Here is an 18,861-nt window from a genome sequence, read left to right on the forward strand (position 1 = left end):
ATATAATACAAATATATATATAAAACAAGTAAAAAAGTGCTAAGCTAACATTTAGGTACATAAGACTCGTTAGTTATATGGGGTCTAGGGCGAGTTTGCACCCCGTTTTATCCACCCTTATAAGAAAAACACGCTCTCTTAATTTTATTAGAGAGCTACTTAAGCATCCTCGGGTAAAAAACAGCATTTTTTCAAGAATTTTTTTTCATATAAAAAATTAAATATTTTTATTGTTACAAACATACACTATTAACAAAGATATCCAGATATGTTTGGAAAACATATTCTAAACTAGGCCATTTCCGGTGACCCCTCGAAAAAAAGATGCGTCCGCGTTGGCAGGATAACTCCTTACAGGATCATCTAAAGTGAAAAAAGCATTTGTTTTAGTTAAAACCTCAACTTAGAACATGGACGAAGGAAAAAACTGAAAATTAGCTTTTTGGCGGACATTTCTACAAAAACTGAAAATATCAGTGAGAAATTCGCGACATTTTTTATCAAATAGTTGTAATCGAAAATAAAAATCATTCATCCAAGTCTTTAAAAATTGTATGGAAGACCTACATTTGTAAAATTTCATGAAGATCGGTTAAGTAGTTATCGAGAAATCTTGCTAACCGACTTCAAAACCACAGTTTCGAGAAAAACGCGTTTAAGGACGGCGCACTTAGCCTGGCTAGCCTCGAGCGCGTAAGTTCTAAAAGCAGTATCTCTGAAGGTATTACTCGGGTCAACTTGAAATTTTAAATGTAAGAGTAACGTCACATACCAAATTTAAATTAATCGGGACGGGTCTCGAGATATGTGATTTCTACTAAACGTGGGCGGCGCCACACCCATCGGTCATTTTGACTCCGGCTCCTTTAAAATTCTTTCATACCATAGGGTGAAATTTTACGTTTTTGACGTATTAAGTTATGCATATAGATATATATATATATACAGACTCCACCATATAACTTTGACAACCGACAATATTTTAAGGCTTGTGGCATGAATGTCTATTGAACAGTCTGCAGCAAGAACTCCTACAACTGCCTCAAAATGAACTTTGGTCAAGACAAGTGGTTCAGTAGCTCTCTTGCATTCTACTCTAGGTACCATTCGGTCCTTCCGAATGCAGGTGAGATCCATCGATCCAGTGTTAGAACGCAATAGGGTAAGGGTGTCCCCTCTAGATAGGTCTTTGCGTTTGCAGTTGCCAGCGATTCCATTGTAACCAGGCAACCAAACGACTCTGATGATTAAGTAGCTTGATAATATATCTAATGAGGACAGACATTCCTTGACTAATTTTGCCGCTCTGCTGTCGGAGTGAATTCTAATGTCCTTGAAAGAGGCGGCACTTCGTAGCAATACGTCTACCGCCACCTTGATAGCAGTCACTTCTGATGGAAAGCACTACAGTGATCCGGTAGTCTAAAGCTAAGATTGACGAAGAGTTTCCTAGCTGAGCTTCCTCTACTAGTGCTGGCGATTCCGCCATGTATAGTACGTCCGCTCAAGCTTTGGTTTTTGTTAGTAGATTTGGTCTCCATAGGTGATGGTGTCTCTCCCGTGAGACCGTCCAATTTAGTCGAGATCGGTTCCGATCTTCTTTCTCCCTAGTCCTTATTTACTTTATTGTCTTTGATAATATTCATGTCTATTGGGTTCCCACTCAGATCCACAGTTTTAACGAGACAATATCGTTACAAAGGTCCACGAAAAAAGTTGTTTAGGGGTTCCTTTCACAACACTTGGTATATCATTTGTTTTTGTGGTTGCTAAACACGAACCCAAGGTCCGTTTTACTCAATCACGTCATAATTTTTTATAACCTCAAAAAGTATGGTGTATTTTGTGTGGCAAACACAACTTTTAAATATTGATGAATTTATTTGGAACTTGTTACTCGGAGCTTTAGACGACATTGATTACGAATCTGATTTTGAAAATTCAAAATGGTGGAACCAAAGATTAAAAATTTATCAAGGTTTTTTCGAGATCGCTGCTTACAAAGTTAATTCGGATTTTCGAAATTATTATGAAATATATACGCACGACGTCCTTTATTTTGCAAGTGCTTGCTTTCAGGCATACCCAGGAACAACGACGTAGTCGCAGCAGGCCTTTCACTATTCTTGGGTTACTTTTAAAAATTTATAATAAACTTTTATTTGTTTGACTCATGATAATAAATAATAAAAATGTAATTTAGTAAATTAATAATAAACTACATAAAATAATAAGATTTAAAATTAAATTAAAATAAATTTGTGCAAAATATGAATTTACATAATTTTTCCAATCTAATATTTTTTTATCTCCATAAATCAATCAAAACTTGTAAATATCAGTTAAAATAACAGTATAATCTCGATTACAATATAAATGCATACATAATTGCATAACAGCATATTTATTCAATTCACAAGGGTATATAATCATGGGATTTTAGCTAAAAGCTAATTGCTTGTGGAATTTATTTAAAGTGCTTGTGAAATCACGGTAAATTCGAATCGCCACAAACACCTACAAAATATTATGAGGCACATAGAAGTGCAAACATTTAGTTATACATAGCTATATATAAATTGTCTTTATATAATATATATGTTGGTATATATATATAGATGTATTGTTGCAAAGAGATTACTAGTAGTGCATATGAAAACAACAGCAATAACAAAAAATTACTATATATGCCAACACAAATCGAATGCGTGCAACATCGACAAGATATGTAAACAAACATACAAATAATATAATATTACGAGTCAAAAGTGCTAATTGTGTGGAATCTGCAAATACAAATCTGCATATATATTTACATGGCAACATATGAATATAAGCATTTAACGCACTAAATGTTGATTGTGAGCCATTTTGCAAATACAATTGTTACCATAAATTTTATTGTTATTCTAAATGTGCGTGTGTGCGTAAATTTTGCTAAATTGTGAGTTTTCACACACTCATATATATTTGTGTGTGTGTTAGCTTGCATTGTGCTCGGTGTTTGCAAATCATTATTGGTATCATCGTTTAGTTTTGAATGCCGCCTACACATCAGTGCAACAGTTAATCAATAAGTGTTCAGTGTTCAAATTGCAAGCAAAAATTCATGCACGCGCATACACATACATACAAAGCCACAGTGCAACATGGCATTTGTGTTGCTCAAACGGCCGTAAGCACCGAAATGCCAAAGTCAACGCCGCCACCAGCAGCTCAGCTGCGTCTGTCCACATTCTCACAGCGACAGTCTTTCAAACGCCTACTCGCCACAGTGTTGCTGCTTTGCTGCCTGCAATTGTTGCACATCAATTGCCGTAAGTTTTATTTGATTTTAGACGAAATTTTCGGTAATTATGCTTTTGGTTGACCATTTATTTAATAATGTCATGTTATCAGTCAAATACAGATTGGAATTTGCAATCGAGCACAAAATTATAAACAATAAAATGACAACCAAACTTACTAATGGCATTACTACATATATACGTTGTATTCGAGAGAAGCAAAAATTCACTTACTTTGTTGTTAAAAGTTTTCATCGGGGTTCAGTGATCGTTATTAGACGTATTTTTGACGGACAATACTACTTTTGACAACAGCTTATAATATGCTTAAAACTTAATATTTATTATAGAAGGTATCCAATTTAACATCAACAGGTTTCACGGAAGTTAAAATATTCCATCTGATCAAATTGGGCTCGGTATTCAATAAAACTGCGCGTGCTAATTGAATCGACAACGACAAATTTCTATATTTCCTATTTTTAAATTCATGTGAAGTTTGTTGTCCATATGTCCATTAGTACGACTGCTTGTTTACAACCTGAAAAGTTTTTCTGGCGATTTTTACCAGGAAAAAAGATTAGCAACGAATTTGCTAGAAACTCTGTTTTTTTCATTTTAATGACGGCTACAGAATCGTTGAATGAAATGTGGCATTTTCGGAAATATCTTATATCACAAACACAAGTTCTCTGAGTGGCAGAAATCATGCAATGAAGATCGTGAGATCATCGAAAACTTGCCCCATGCGAGTCAGCCATTAACCTCTGTTCAAGACGATAACGTCGAAAAAATTATAGAAACAGTGCTTCACAATTTTCGTGTTGGTTTCCAAGAGCTTGCTGAGAAACTCAATATCTACTTAATGCTTTGGCTATGAAGCGTGTCAATGCTAGATTCATACTAAAAGAACTATCCATCGAAGAAAGCCCGCAAAAGAAATGCTTCACAATGTAATTGAGTATTCTTTAGTATTTATCACATAATTCATTACATTACATCGAAACTGTCAGATAATCTAACGGAGCCTATTTGTAAAATTTTCTCACTACATTTTTATTGTGATGTACACTGCGGGCAAAAAATATTAAAACTTTTTAACTTAAATTTTGCGCAAAACCCATTCGTCGAAATTTTTGTTTTTTTTCTAGGTTGGTATGACTGTCAGTGAAATCTGAGCCAAATGCCACATCAAAATAATCATTCGTGTTTAGTTTACGCTCGTCCTTCTGAAGTACATAAAGGGAATTCGGCGATTTATTCGATGAATAAAAATTTTCAACATGGAAAGGAATTGATTATCAACACGTCACGTCGATAAAATAAAGGTTTTGGTGTTTGAAAATCGGCGATTAACAATCGTTTTTTTTTTTCGAAAAACAGCGTCGCGTTAACGTTTGTGAAACAATGCTTTCTGACTAACAGAATATCATGCAACATATTATTACTGGCGATAAGTCTTGAATCGCTGCTTATAAACTAGAAACAGACGATCAAATCATATATCATATATCATATCAAAGGGGAGACGAACCCAAAGGAAAAAAAAAACACGTCAAAGCAGGCCAAAAATTAAGGGTATGTTGACAGTTTTCTTCCATTACCGAGCACCACACACCGAATTTCTTCCGACTGGCCAATTTATCAACAAGGAATACCATTCGAGTATTATACACAGTTTGAGCGAAGCTATGCGTAAACAGAGGTCGGAATTATTGACCGACAACTCTAGGTTTTTGCATCACGTAATGTACCGTCGTATACTTCACTGATTCTTCGTGTATTTTTCGCCAAATTTTCAACCAATATGGTGCCGTTTAGCTCTGTGTAACTTTTGAATATTCAGTAAAAAACTGCTCCGGGGAAACCGATTTGAGTTAATTTAAATTACTACACGCGTTAAAGGCTTTTTCTGGAAATTGACTTTAACAACTGTTTCGAGGATTGGAAAACGTTGGCACAATTGTATTAGGGCCAATCCCCTAGATGGGGACGACATAGATTTTGAAAAATATATAAAGAAATTTAAAATTATGAACGAATTCTTACTATTTTTTGCTCATAGTAGTAAAATCTCCAATATTAAGGGCATGGTATAAGGTCCAACGGAGACTATATACAGTACATGGAGGCTTAAGAATAGATGTGGACGGATTCGACCATTTTTAGCCAAGAGTTGTTAAACATCAGAAGCATTATTTCAGCCAACTTTTCTTGTTCGTTGTGTTCATTAATTTATTGTAAAGTCAAAAAATTAATAAAGTTTCAAAATTGTGTTCGGATGGATTAGGTAATTGCCAAATGATTGTAATGCGCAATTTTTTTATTCAAATCGGGAGTTTGTGCGATATGAAATTTCATCTTTTTATGGCCATTGACACGTCCATAGCGCAATTTTCGTATTGTTCACGAGTCTAATAGTAATATAATTTCTTTATATAAGCGTTTATTAAGGTTTTTAAAAAAGTTATGGGATATATAAAAGTTTAGAACAATACCATTACAGAACATGTAGAACGCAACAACTTCTGATGCTAGAAGATATTGAGTACTAAACACTTTTTACTTTCTTACTCACTAACTACTATTTGTAACTACCACGTTATATTTTAAAACACACTTCAATCTTCATGTTCGACAATGGATTCAACGGGTAAGGTACTATTTCTGGTATCTGTTTCGATTCATCACTATACAACTCTGCCCTAACAAATCTATAGTGACACTTTCAACAAAATAAACTTATAAATGCAAATTTCATTGCGGTATCTTCCTACTTGCTTTTTAAGCCAGATTTGGATGTCAATTTCAATTCACAATTACCTAGCATGAGAAGTTTGTAAATCAATCAATCTTTCCACAACTTTTTGGAAACATTTTAAAATTATAATTATAACAATTATTATTCAAGAGGATCTCGTAAAATGAATATGAGATGATTTACAACCTTACTGCTTCAACCTTGGTTTCTTCAACTTGATTATAATTTAGTTATACTCAAATGCGGTAAGGAAAAACAGAGCTTACAAGGAAGCAAAACTTATTTAGGCAGTATAGTAAAATCTAACGATTATCAGACGACAGATAGACAAACGAATATAGTAAATTGCGTAATTTACGTATATACATATATTTTATAGAGTCACCAACGCTTTCTTCTGGTTGTTACAATATTCATGAAAACCTTAATATGCCCTGTTCAGGGTATAAAAAGTAAGTTTGAACATTTTCAATTGACGAAATATCTTCACGAACTTTGGCGTGGGTTATTGTCCCAAGCAGATCGAATCATTATAGCATACCGCTGGCGAAGAAACTGATCAGTCTTGTAAGGTTTATTTTCTATTTGTGAGGGGTATAGTATTACAGCTTCGGTGCAACAGAGGTTAACGCTTTCTTTTGTTTTATGTTATTACAACTTCCAGATTGGATGGCCGCCTTGTAGCTAATATTCCATTCTACCTAAAAACTCCCTAGAAATTTTTCAGAAAAAAAATATAAATTATTCCATTTAGATGCCTGCAGTAATAGTAATATTTGTGGAAACGTTCCTCATAATTTATAGAAAAACATTATTACTTCATAAAATGATTCAATGAGAGTTCAGGGCACTAGACTTGCCATCAATCAATTTTTTATTTTCCGTCTAAAGTTTAAATGGAACTCGGGGGCACACGCAACTAGCTACATATAAACTACACTTGCTTAATTAAAATGAAATGTATTTTTAACTGCTTAGTTTGATGTTAGATCTACAATACACATCTACATAAGTCCGATAACCGAGAGCTCCAAATAGAATTTGTTAGCGCACAAAACATATCTTCATTTAGATATTCTCTTGCTCTTCTCTAATGCTCTCTAACTAATTTATTTGCATGCAAACTTCACATAATAAAATTGCTTTATTTTAACAATAAAAAGTTTTAAACTTTGAAATGATATTCCATGAGTAAGCACGGCACATTTTATACGTACGCTGCGACTTCAATGCTAGGCCAGACAAATAAAAAATGATTTGAGCTAAAAAGTGACTCGAAACAGTACTCTAAATGATGCAAGATTTAATAGCACGCTATAAAGAGAAAATGTTCCGCTTTTTTAGAGTTTAAAGTTGACTAATTGAAATTAATAAAGCTGAGAAGAGGAAGACAGTGCGTATGAGTGATCTGAACTCATTCACCGCCTTTATATAATATTAAGAGAAAAGTTGAATTTAATTTTTTCTGAAATGTTTAGAGAAAAAAAGAAACGACAAGGAAGTAAAATTTCTTTAGCCAGCAATAGGCAAAAATATAGATTCCATAATGCTTTCAATAAAAATCATACTAAAGTGAAAGATGGACTGATTTAAATAATTTATTTGTAATTTCGTATTTTTTTTAATCTTTTGTTGACATTAGCAAATATATATTTTTTTTAAATTACTCAAACAGACTACCTTTTTTTTATTTTATAAACAAAAAAAGCCAAACCAAACTTTTCAAACAATAGTAGTTTGCTTGAACTGAAAATACGAAGCAATAAAATAACTGAATCGAACAAAAATCAGTTACAAATTTTATGAAGATGAAGCTATCAATTTGACAGCTGTCAAAAGAAAATAAGTCGCTTTGCTATTCCACCTTTGACAAATGAATAAGAAATATTATGCAGAAATCTTTCTTCAATTGAGTTAGCTGGGAAAGTTAAACAAAAACCCAAACATATGCGGACCAATGTGTCAAAAGTTCATACCAATACTCCTCATACTACACGATTTTGCTAAGCAAAGTTCTCAATGCCGATAATACATATATGCAGGAAAAATATAAAAAATGAATAAATAAAAAAATCAAGCTAAGGATCAGAAATTATACAACACTCTTTCTTTATTGGCGTATACAACGCTTAGGCGATTGTAGCAGAGCTTGCAACAGCTGTTTGGTGAGAATTGCAGATTCCAAGTGTAGCCAGGTTCTTCTTCACCTGATCTTTTCAACGGAGTGGAGGTCTTCCCCTTTCTCTGCTTCCCCCGGTATTCGCCGCTGCCAACGGACAAAGGACCGTAAATCATCCGCAGAACCATGCTCTCGAAAACCCTAAACGCCGACTTACCAAATGCTATCCAGATTGATCAAGAATGTTGACTGAATTTTAAAGTTTAGTCTTTGTTCGTTCATAGAGCACTTTGCTTCTCAATTGCCTACTCCTGTCCGAAGTAGCAAGAGTTATTTTGCTTTGGATTTCGAGGCTGACGTTGGTGTTGGTGTTTACACTGGTTCCAAGATGGATGAAATTATCTACGACTTCAAAGTTATGATTGTCAACAATTACGTAAGAGCCAAGCCGCTAGAGCGATGACTGTTTGTTTGATGACAGGAGATATTTCGTCACAGCCAGACCCATTTGCTTAACTTCTTTGTCCAGTCTGGAGAAAGCGCAACTAACGGCGCTGGTGTTGAGGTCGATGATATCAACATCATCGATATTTTCCGTATTGAGAGTAATTTATCATAGGACAACAAACAAGAAAATACGTTAACTTCAGCCGCACCGAAGCTAATATACCCTACTCAGGTGCATTTCTTTTAGTAACTATGTGTTTAAGTAAATCGAAAAACGTAAATGGCCAGTGGTTTTCATCCAAAGGAAAACATTTACTAGATCTTTTTAGCCAGAAACGTTAAGGTTATTTAATAAAAAAATTGATCTTTTAGATGTTTTGAAAAAGTCTTTTCCGAAAAAGTCTCCAATGCAAGCATTTGACTCCGATCGTTCAGTTTGTATGGAAGCTATATGCTATAGTAATCCAATCCAATTTCTTCGGAGACTACATTGTTGTCTTAGAAAATAATTTATACCAAAATTTCGTGAAGATACCAAGTCAAATGCTAAAGTTTTCCATACAAGAACTTGATTCCGATCGTTCAGTTTGTATGGCAGCTATATGTTATAGAGCTCCGATGTCGGCAGTTCCGACAAATGAGCAGCTTCTTGAGGAGAAAATGACGTTTGCAAAATTTCAAAACGAAATCTTAAAAACTGAGGGACTAGTTCGTATATATACAGACAGACGGACAGACAGACAGATGGCCATTGCTAAATCGACTCAGCTCAACATACTGATTATTTATATATACTTTGTAGAGTATCCGACACTTCCTTCTGGGTGTTACAAACTTCGTGACAAACTCAATATACCCTGTTCAGGGTATAAAAAGCTCGGTTACATTTTGAATAGCGGTTATACGACTCTTATGAGGTGTAATACTCTCTTGTATCAGTTAAACTCCCATAACTTTGTTGTTGGTTTTACAATACATGTGAATGATCGTACTATCAACGTGTTTACTACTAAATCTTTCGCCCATTAAAGAGCAGAATCAGTATAGTGAAAACCTCTATCGTGCGTCGATTCGTAGCGATATACATATTCTTAAAAATCTCACCCCAATGACTACTCTAATAATATAATTTGTCAACTTCTTTTCGACTTTTCTGCAATTAACTAAAATTTTTATATAACCATTTATTAACTGTTATTGTTACAACGAACTTCGCTTTCACAATTCACAATTTCTCATGTCTTCTTTCAGATGGCCTACTACTCAAGTGTCCACTTTACCAAATGCGCCTACAGAAAATTGTTGGCTTCCGGCCGCCACTGGAATATCTAACCGAACAAAACCTCATCTACGCGCCGACATATAATTTCAAGGATCGCAATCGCCATAGACGCGAAGGTTACAGCGTTGTAGGTGCGACAGATGGTCAAAGTCACGAACTGGCGATAGCCTGCGAAACCGCGAGCGCCATTTGTTGGCGTTTATGTAATGAGGACAGCGATTGTATTGCCTATGTCCATCTGCTGGACACGAATGAATGCTATGGCTATACGTACTTTGACCGACAGCCACGCTACCAAGCGATTGCCAATGAACTGCCGTTGGTGGCGGATGCTGAAGCGGTTTTCTATGAGAAAACCTGTTTGAAGGGTGAGTGACGAATGGCAGGACAAAAAAGACGAATTGAAGATAATTTCATTTATTAACTTGGAAATGGTTCAACCGCCATTTGCATGTGCTTGTCTGTGTTTCTGCTTATTTGCCGCTTCCTTTGAATTTTGCAGTGCCCGAGGTGTGCAAACAACGCAAATGGACGTTGACAAAAATTCCCGGTACGAGTCTGGTGTTTCAGGGAAAAAAGACAATAGCAACGCTGGTCACGCGCCGTGAATGCGCCGAAAGATGCCTCTTTGAAAGTGAATTCAAGTGTTTATCCGCATCATTTGCGCCATCCTACCGTAATAATCGTGAGAGGTGAGTCATTTTGAGGGTGATGCAAATAACATCCACTTCTTCAGACAAGATTATATTTATATATACAAATCGGATATTTAGCATGTAGCTCGATGTGGAAGTGGATGTTCAAAAATGTAATCCCAACTTTATTTTATTGATTGAAATTTTATATCTAAGAAGTCGCATCTTTTTTGAAATCAAAGGAGATTAACGTGAATACGTCAACCTAGCTGACCCCGAATATCAAACTAAGATGTAAGAACCTAGCTCTGTTCAGCTTTCCACAGCTACAACCAAATTCGTACTAAATACCTGATCTACAATAATTGCGAAAAAAAGCTGTTATATGGACAACAAAGAACTGTCTCCTCACCATAGTCCCTTAAAGCACTTTCAGGAGTATTTTATGCTATTAAAGGGTGATCCCTTCTTGAAAACAAAACACAGAAACATCGAATTTAATGGTGATTTTTTTTTTTATCATTCGAAGGAACCTACTTTGGCATTTATGTTTTGAAGATTACTTCTTTCAAATGTTGCTACATTGCAGCTCATTCGAGCATTTCGACTGGCAACTGGCGAATGACATGCGTGCGCCAAGGCCTGAATCTAATCGGGATTGCCATCACATACATATCCCCACTGAAAAAAGTCTAACGGTGCGATATCATACGATCTTGGTGCCCAATCGTCCGGCCCAAAACATGAAATTATCTGCTCACAAAAGTGTTCTCTCAACAAATGCATTGACTGATGCGATGTGTGTTGCATGACGCCATCTTGTTGAAACCAAATGTCGCCGAGATCACGGCCTTCAATTTCTGACATCGGTGATGGCGCGATAAACGGTTACGTTTTCACCGTCATCATTTTGATTCATGATTCGACCGGCCCACAAACAACACCAAACCGTTGGTTTTTCTAGATGAAATGGCAGCACTTGAAGCTTTTCAGGTTGCTCTTCGTCCCAAAAGCGACAGTTTTGCTTGTTTACATACCTATTGAGGCAGAAATGTGCCTCATCGTTGAACAAAATTTGGCTCGGAAACGTCGGATATTCTTGGAACTTTTCGAGAGCATATAGAAAAGATGTCGCTTGTCAAGTTCAAGCGGCTTCAGTCCTTGCACAAGCTGTATTTGCTACGCTTTGAATTTAAGAGCTTGAGGTAAAATGCGCCAAGTCGTTCCATTCGTCAGTCCAAGTTGCTGCGAATGGCGCCGAATGTCTTCGTGTATACTCTCAGCCACGGCTGCTATATTTTCTTCACTACGTGCTGGGCATTATCTATTCGGTCGAATATTATTCAATAATGAATGCTGGATCTCAAGATCACATTTATATGCTCTGAAAAACAAGCATAAGCTATTCAATATTTCTCTGATTTATCGCACAGCCCTTATATGTTTCTATATCTATTAAATTTTACAAAGCATATAAATTCAAGAGTGGTTGGGTGCGCGTTAAATTCCAGCGAAACCGACACAATACGGAAAGAAATTCCAAATGGGAGTTCTATGGCTTTATAGGCTATATTGTCGACGCTGAAAATGGAAAATGATGCGCCGCATTGTTGTTGTTTGTCAGGTATGAGCTCATTGCAATCACAATTAGTTAGCTGTTTTTAGCGGATATTTAATACTGCAAGCATTTGTATATGCGATGTGAATTCGATGCAGTAACTCATTTAAGCCCGCTATTTGCTGACTCGCATATGTTTTGCTAGGCTTCACTGATTTTATTTCAATAATAATTATTTGCGAATATTTGCTCATCTTCAATTCAAATGTGATTTGCATTTTACTGTTTGTAAGTTGATAAATTATTTCATTATGGGCAAGGTCGAGGCTATTTATGTATTTGGCAGATATGTACATATATTAGGGTGGGTTAAAACAATGATTTCATTTTCGCTTGATACTCTGAAATCGGTTCAAAGACATTTTCACGAAACCAGTTTTAGAGATATTAAAGGTTGCAATTTGATTACCTTGGAGTCAAATATATTTTTTTTATAAATTTTTTAACCAATAATTAAGAAAAAAACATTAAATTGCAAATTTTTTTATTTTTTGTTAATGTTAACGTTATACTTAATCGAAAAATTTACAATTTGCCCATTTTGTAGAACATGTTTTCAAATAGTTGGAAGCTTGATATGATTTATTTTATCTAGTAATAAAAAAAAGTAAGGAAAGACCTGCCTGTTTAAATAAACTTAATTTTCGGAGTAACAACCAAAAAAAGTTTTTTAGACACACCCTAATGCATACACTATATATTAATTTGTAGCTATATATTTGCTATCATATGCTAATTTGACGAAAACGCACGTTTTACAAATTGCCACGGCCACTTTTTTTCGTTCGACCACCTCCCAACGCCCACACAAATTCACGGAAACCTTTTTACGTGAGCAGTCAATTGATAGCTCGCCGATAAAATATTTAAGTTTTCACTACGTCATTTTTATGGAATGTATTAGTACTAGCTTCATTCCCTTTGCAGTGGAATCAGCGAATTAACAATCAAAGTATGGTAAAGCCGATTGATACGAATCTAGTGAGTTACTTCACAGCACTGCTGACGTTCTAGCGGAATATCAAATCGCAACATTAACATTTAGCCTGTACACAAGAAAGGCGTAGTCTGCCAGAGTACAGCAAAATGGGTTGCTAAAGGATAATTTTTTCTGACTTTGTGAAAAGTTCGGACACATAAAATTTTTGTGACAATTCGAGCCAGACAATTATCGGGCTGAAAATTCAAATCTTATTGGGAACCAGATCATACATCATTACCTTTATGAGTATTCGGTCCATAATTCTGGCCTGTTTTTACGAATAGCTTCGCACTCATAACAGTCAAATACGAGTATTCCTTGCTAAACCGGCTAAACCGGTCAGAAGGAATTTGGAGTGCACCTTTTCTTAGGCCCAAAGGATCATCCAAAATGATTTTCACTGATCCTTCCGATATTCCAACGATCCCAGTAGGATCTCTGACTATTGAACGTCGATTCTCTAGGACCATTCCTTTATTTTATTAACGTGTTGATCATCAGTTGATTTTGATGGCCTTCTTGGACGTGACTCAAGAAAGTGAATTTTTTAGTACATGCTTTGGTCCACGATTTCTTTATTAAGATGGTGATAACTTTCGTTTACACTATAATGTTCAGCTCTGTGGCAAAGAATGTATGGTGTTTGTATTCTATACTATATAACTATTGGTTCTAACGGTACTTGTTTAAGGCAAGCCAACTTCGCTAAATTAGTTTAGGCCTATAATTACACAAGCCGTCATTAAAATTCGACATTTGTAAGGAGCGCTTAATTATTTGTTTAACTTCATTAATTGTTATTATGTTTTAACATGTTAGGAGTAGGCTCTAATCTGCGATAATTATAGCTTAATAGTCTATTATGTTGCCTATTATACTTCCGCCGTCGATTAGAATTGTGAGGCTCAAAGCAGCGCAAATTGCTAGTCAACAGAGGCTTCCAATGAATCAGGAAAGTCTCTTAAAAAAAGTTTATAAACTGAACCTGCTGTAGATCACATGCAACGAATGACGTAAGCCTTAGTATTACTGTGAGGAGCATAGATGCAGCTTTTCTTTCTGAAACTCAGACAGAGATTCAGTTGTGGTTTATCTTATCCAAAGTCAACATGTTCAGAACTATGAATTAACACAACAAATATATTGTTGTTTTAGCAGCAGAAAACAAGCCCCAAATAATTGAAGAGTTCTGAATGGCATAACAACGAAAAAATTTTGAAATCATAGACGGTTTTTTAAAAGATTACCGTCAGCAGAAAATTCGCACCATAAATTAATTGTGGCAGCACGTAGGCTAAGTCTCAAGACCATAAAAACTGAGTTAACTATTTGTTTTAAACAAGACAACTTTAAAATTTAGTAAGAAGACAATCCCTGGACAGAGTTATCTTTTACGAATGTTTATAGTTTTTATAGTTTCTAATACGTCTTCATGGATGGGCCAAAGTTTAGGGGGAAGGTTGGTAAAGGGGTCTACTATCAGGAGCTCTCTATCAACTCCAGTTTTAGATTTCCTGACTATTGCAGTGTCTTCCAGACCGAGGTTGCAGTCATTAAGGTAGCACTCGATTGTGGCTGGTCAAAAAGTGCCTAACCTCGCTAGCAATAGCATCGAGAGTCTTTGTGACAAGGCTAGTATGGGTGGCAGACCACAGCAAAATCGTAGGGAACTGTAAAGCTGATGAACTAGCAAGAAGAGGCACCCTAGAAACGCTGTACCGATAGGTGGGAGCGGATCGGTGCTCCCGTATTCTCTTGTGTTCTATTACTAAATAGCTGGGCTTCGTGGAAGCTTGATAAGCGCTGGGCCACCATCGGTACATGCGCAGTTACAAAAACCTTTTGACCCAACATCGATCTCAAGATCTCTTTGCCCTCAGTAAGGCTAGCCTTTCCCATATGCTGGCTATATGGAAGAAGATGAGCCGGAAACAACTCCACACTTCCTTTTTGACTGCCCCGCGTTTTGGAGGTCAAGATTTGAGCCTTTGGGACTGCATACCTTCAAACATCTCAGTGAGTTGGCGTATTGTTAAATTATAGTCCGAACACAGGAGTTCTTCTTTTCTACTACATATAGTAGTGCACGTGCGATCTTCGATCAGTAACCTAACCTAATTTCTAATAGAGTTCTGGCAATATACAGGGTGGCTCATGAAAGCCCCTACCAAAAAAAATTAAATAACTTTTTTTCCATTTAATGAATCTGGTTAATTTTTTTTTTTTTTGCAGATTGACTTTTACATTTAACAAAAATGGATAACTGGGACACTGAAACACGATTTTGGATTGTCCGCCGCTATCACGCACTTAAGTCCGTAGTTTCGGTTCAAAGAGAGTATAGGCGCACTTTCGGCGGCAATCCTCCGAGCAGATGGACCATAATGAGACTTGTAAACAATTTTACCGAGCATGGGACAGTCAACAGAAGACCTTACCATCGAAACCCTTCAGTTCGAATGGAGGAAACAATCGCTGCTGTAGCTGCTGCCRTWCAAAACAATCCACGTGTTTCGACAAGAAGCTTATCTGCTCAAATGSKTGTAAGCAGACAGTCATTACAGTCAATTATGCACAAAGATTTGGACTTATTCCCATATAAATTCAAATTCCCAACAAACTGAACGCTGCAGATTGCCGATTCGCTTGGAATTTTGCCAGAAGATGCTTCAAATGGTGRAAGAGGATGGAAACATGTTGAACTGTCTTTTCATGTCTGACGAGGCCCATTTCGATTTAAACGGCAACATAAACAAGCAAAATTTTCGAATATGGAGTGCCTCCAACCCACAGATACTCCATGCGACGAAATTGCATCCACTTCGTGTCACAGTGTGGTGTGCAGTTTCATCACGCTGCATTGTCGGGCCCTACTTCATCGAAGAAAACGGTTATACCGTTACAGTGACTGGAGACCGTTACTTGAGCATGTTGAGAGAGTTTTTCTATCCAGAATTRCGCCGAATGAGAATTTCTTTCAACTCTGTGTGGTTTCAGCAAGATGGTGCAGCTCCTCACATAGCCCACCCTGTTATGACAGAATTGCGACGAAAATTTCACAATAAGCTGATATCCAGAAACTCCATATTCCGTTGGCCACCCAGGTCGCCTAACCTTACTGCACCTGACTTTTTCTTGTGGGGTTATTGCAAACAGGAAGTCTACAAAGCAAAACCAACAAATTTGAATGAACTGAGGCAATCCATTCGAGAAACAATTGCGGATATTCCTGTCTCAACTCTCCAAGCAGGGGGGGCATTTAAATTCCATTATTTTTAAAACTAAGTAAGCTATATTTAATAAAATTGAATGAGCTTTAACATGAATAAAAGAAAAATGAATTCCATACACTGAAAAAAAAAAAAAAATTATTTGAGTTTCTTAATGTAGCAAAATTCATCAGCCACCCTGTAGGTTAAGTTAGATTAAAAGTTTTGTTCAAAAATCTTTAACTACTACTTTTAAGTTTCGATCGAAAGACCCACAACAATGAACAAAGCACTTTGGACCTGCCACAAATTTTTTTGAGGTGGCTGATATCAAATCCAGCATTTCGCCAGGTTCGCTGAAGATAAAACTACCGAGATGCGTCAAGCTCAGTTCGACACGAGGAGAAAGTTTCTAGATATTTCCAACTCAGCTTTTTCCATACAACTTTTCAATCTTACCGCATGCACGAGTATTGGACAGTGAACAATCCAGACTCCTACGCATGCGGCAAAATACGTTTTATTGGGTGCGAGTAGTTTAATGGATCCCCTGCCGCTCGCGATATAGAATTTACCCACAAATGGATTGGAACGAAACTGGGAAGTTGACAGTATTTACCAATTTCCGCTGCATTTCAGAGACCTTATTTTTTAATATCCCACAATCCATCTCACACCAAAAATGTAAACATAAATAAGGCTGAGCATTAAAAAATACACAGAACTATTTGTTAAACAACATAATCCAAGCACTGTTGCCCACAATCATACATACATTCTATGTTTTTTATTACTTAGATGCCACAATTCATGTTAACCGCAATTGCTGTTTTTATGTTCTAATTTTTTTATTTTTATTTAAACAGATTCAGCCAACATGTGCCACCCGAGCAACATGCGAGTAATAATCAACAACTACAGCAACAGCAGCACCAACAACAAACGCAACAAAATACATTGGGCCGTTGCATACTGAGCGATAAAGATAAAATGATACAACCCGACGCTTTCCGGGCTGCGCCCTACGATGAAGAATACATGGAAAATCAATGTTACGAACGACCGATCGAGAACGATAGCTGTTCATACGAATTGTATGCGAACAGTAGCTTCATCTATGCGGAAGCAAAGTATTTGGGTTTAACCCAAAAAGAGGTGTGTTATTTTGTTAAACGGGGTATTAATTGATTTCGAAACAAAAAATCAAACAAAATCATTGGAAATTAGTTGTAAAAAGTGGAGAAATTCGTGCAGTGATTCGTGTATGATGCAATCGATTTGAAATTGATTGGAAAGTCAGTGTAAATTAATTTATGATATATGCTTACATATATTCATATATGGTATGTATGTACATATTTTATGTTATAACATGATGTTCTATTTAGATGCGCTAAAATGATATAAAATACTTGAAATATATTTCATCCATACTTGATAATTAATATGGATCGGTATGCTTTCTAAAAAAAAAAAAATAATAATAATAAATTTGAATGCCAAAAGGTTTACAACAATAAATACAGTAATGTTAATGCCTCGGCTTCAGGCTTTATTTTACATATATCATATACGAGTACTATACATTCTTTAACTCAAATCTCCGGTACTAGAATCTGAAGACCGCAAATAGTAAAGATTGATAGCGAATTAAAAAGAGTGATCCATTTCGAGCTTTATAAAGAAAAAAAAACACAGAAACGTCAAATTTAATGAAGAATGTTCATTATCATTCAAAAGAACATTCTTTGGCACATATTTTTTGAAGATTATCTCTTGCAAATGTTTTCCGCGGCTACGTCTCAGATGGCTCATACGTTGAGTCCAATTTTCGATGACTCGTTCGAGTATTTGGACCAGAAACGGGCGAATAACACGCGTGATATTTCGCTGCAAGGCCCCAGTCGAAGCGGGATTGTCCGCATAGACTTTAGACTTTACATATCCCCACAGGAAAAAGTCTAACGGCGTGATATCACACAATCTTGTTGGTCAATCGACCGGCCCAAAATGTGAAATTATCATTGATTGATGTGTGGAAAGTGGCGCCGTCTTGAAACCAAATTTCCCCATAGTGCGAGGTGATGTCGCTTGGGAAAGTCGAGCAGCTTCACTTCTTCGTGTACACTCTCAACTACGTCTACTATGTTTTCTTCACTGCAAGCTGACAAGTTCCATTTGGTCGAATATCATCCAACAATGAATGCTGGGTCTCAAGATGTGTGATGGTGTTGCGAATAGTACGCCGATTATGTTGACCATAAGTTGATGGAAGCGCTCGAAGCACATTCTTTACAGAACTTAAATGTTGAACGCAATATCCAAACTAATCATGCATAGCATCGCTTTGTAGGTTATGTCAAGAGCTTTCAAAGATGTATAATATTGCCAGCTCTGTTATATGTAAACGTGTCAAAAATATTAAAGCTCCTTAATTTTCTTTAACCCAAGTCAGAGTCTAATATTTACTACTGCCTTCTCCTTATTTCTTCATCACTTTTCTAATTGAAAAATACGAACT

General features: G+C 36.2%; 1 protein-coding gene across 7 annotated transcripts in view; it reads left to right on the top strand.

Moving 5' to 3' along the window:
- Positions 1–18,861, top strand: part of LOC108975538 — a 42,056-nt gene that overhangs the window by 18,303 nt on the left and 4,892 nt on the right. For 3 of the 7 annotated variants that reach the window (XM_018944088.1, XM_018944091.1, XM_018944090.1), the window contains exons 2-5: positions 3,035–3,317; positions 9,866–10,264; positions 10,399–10,588; positions 17,207–17,495. In XM_018944088.1, coding sequence (XP_018799633.1) covers positions 3,110–3,317; positions 9,866–10,264; positions 10,399–10,588; positions 17,207–17,495 — 1,086 coding nt within the window. In that variant the 5' untranslated portion in view covers positions 3,035–3,109. Of the gene's footprint in view, positions 1–2,618; positions 3,318–9,865; positions 10,265–10,398; positions 10,589–17,206; positions 17,496–18,861 lie in introns of all 7 variants that reach the window. The other 4 variants (XM_018944089.1, XM_018944087.1, XM_018944093.1 and 1 more) reach the window with 2 other exon arrangements.

The sequence above is a fragment of the Bactrocera latifrons genome, unplaced genomic scaffold (genome assembly GCF_001853355.1).
Source record: "Bactrocera latifrons isolate USDA-ARS-PBARC rearing strain unplaced genomic scaffold, ASM185335v1 scaffold_66, whole genome shotgun sequence".
Classification (NCBI taxonomy): Eukaryota; Metazoa; Arthropoda; class Insecta; order Diptera; family Tephritidae; genus Bactrocera; species Bactrocera latifrons.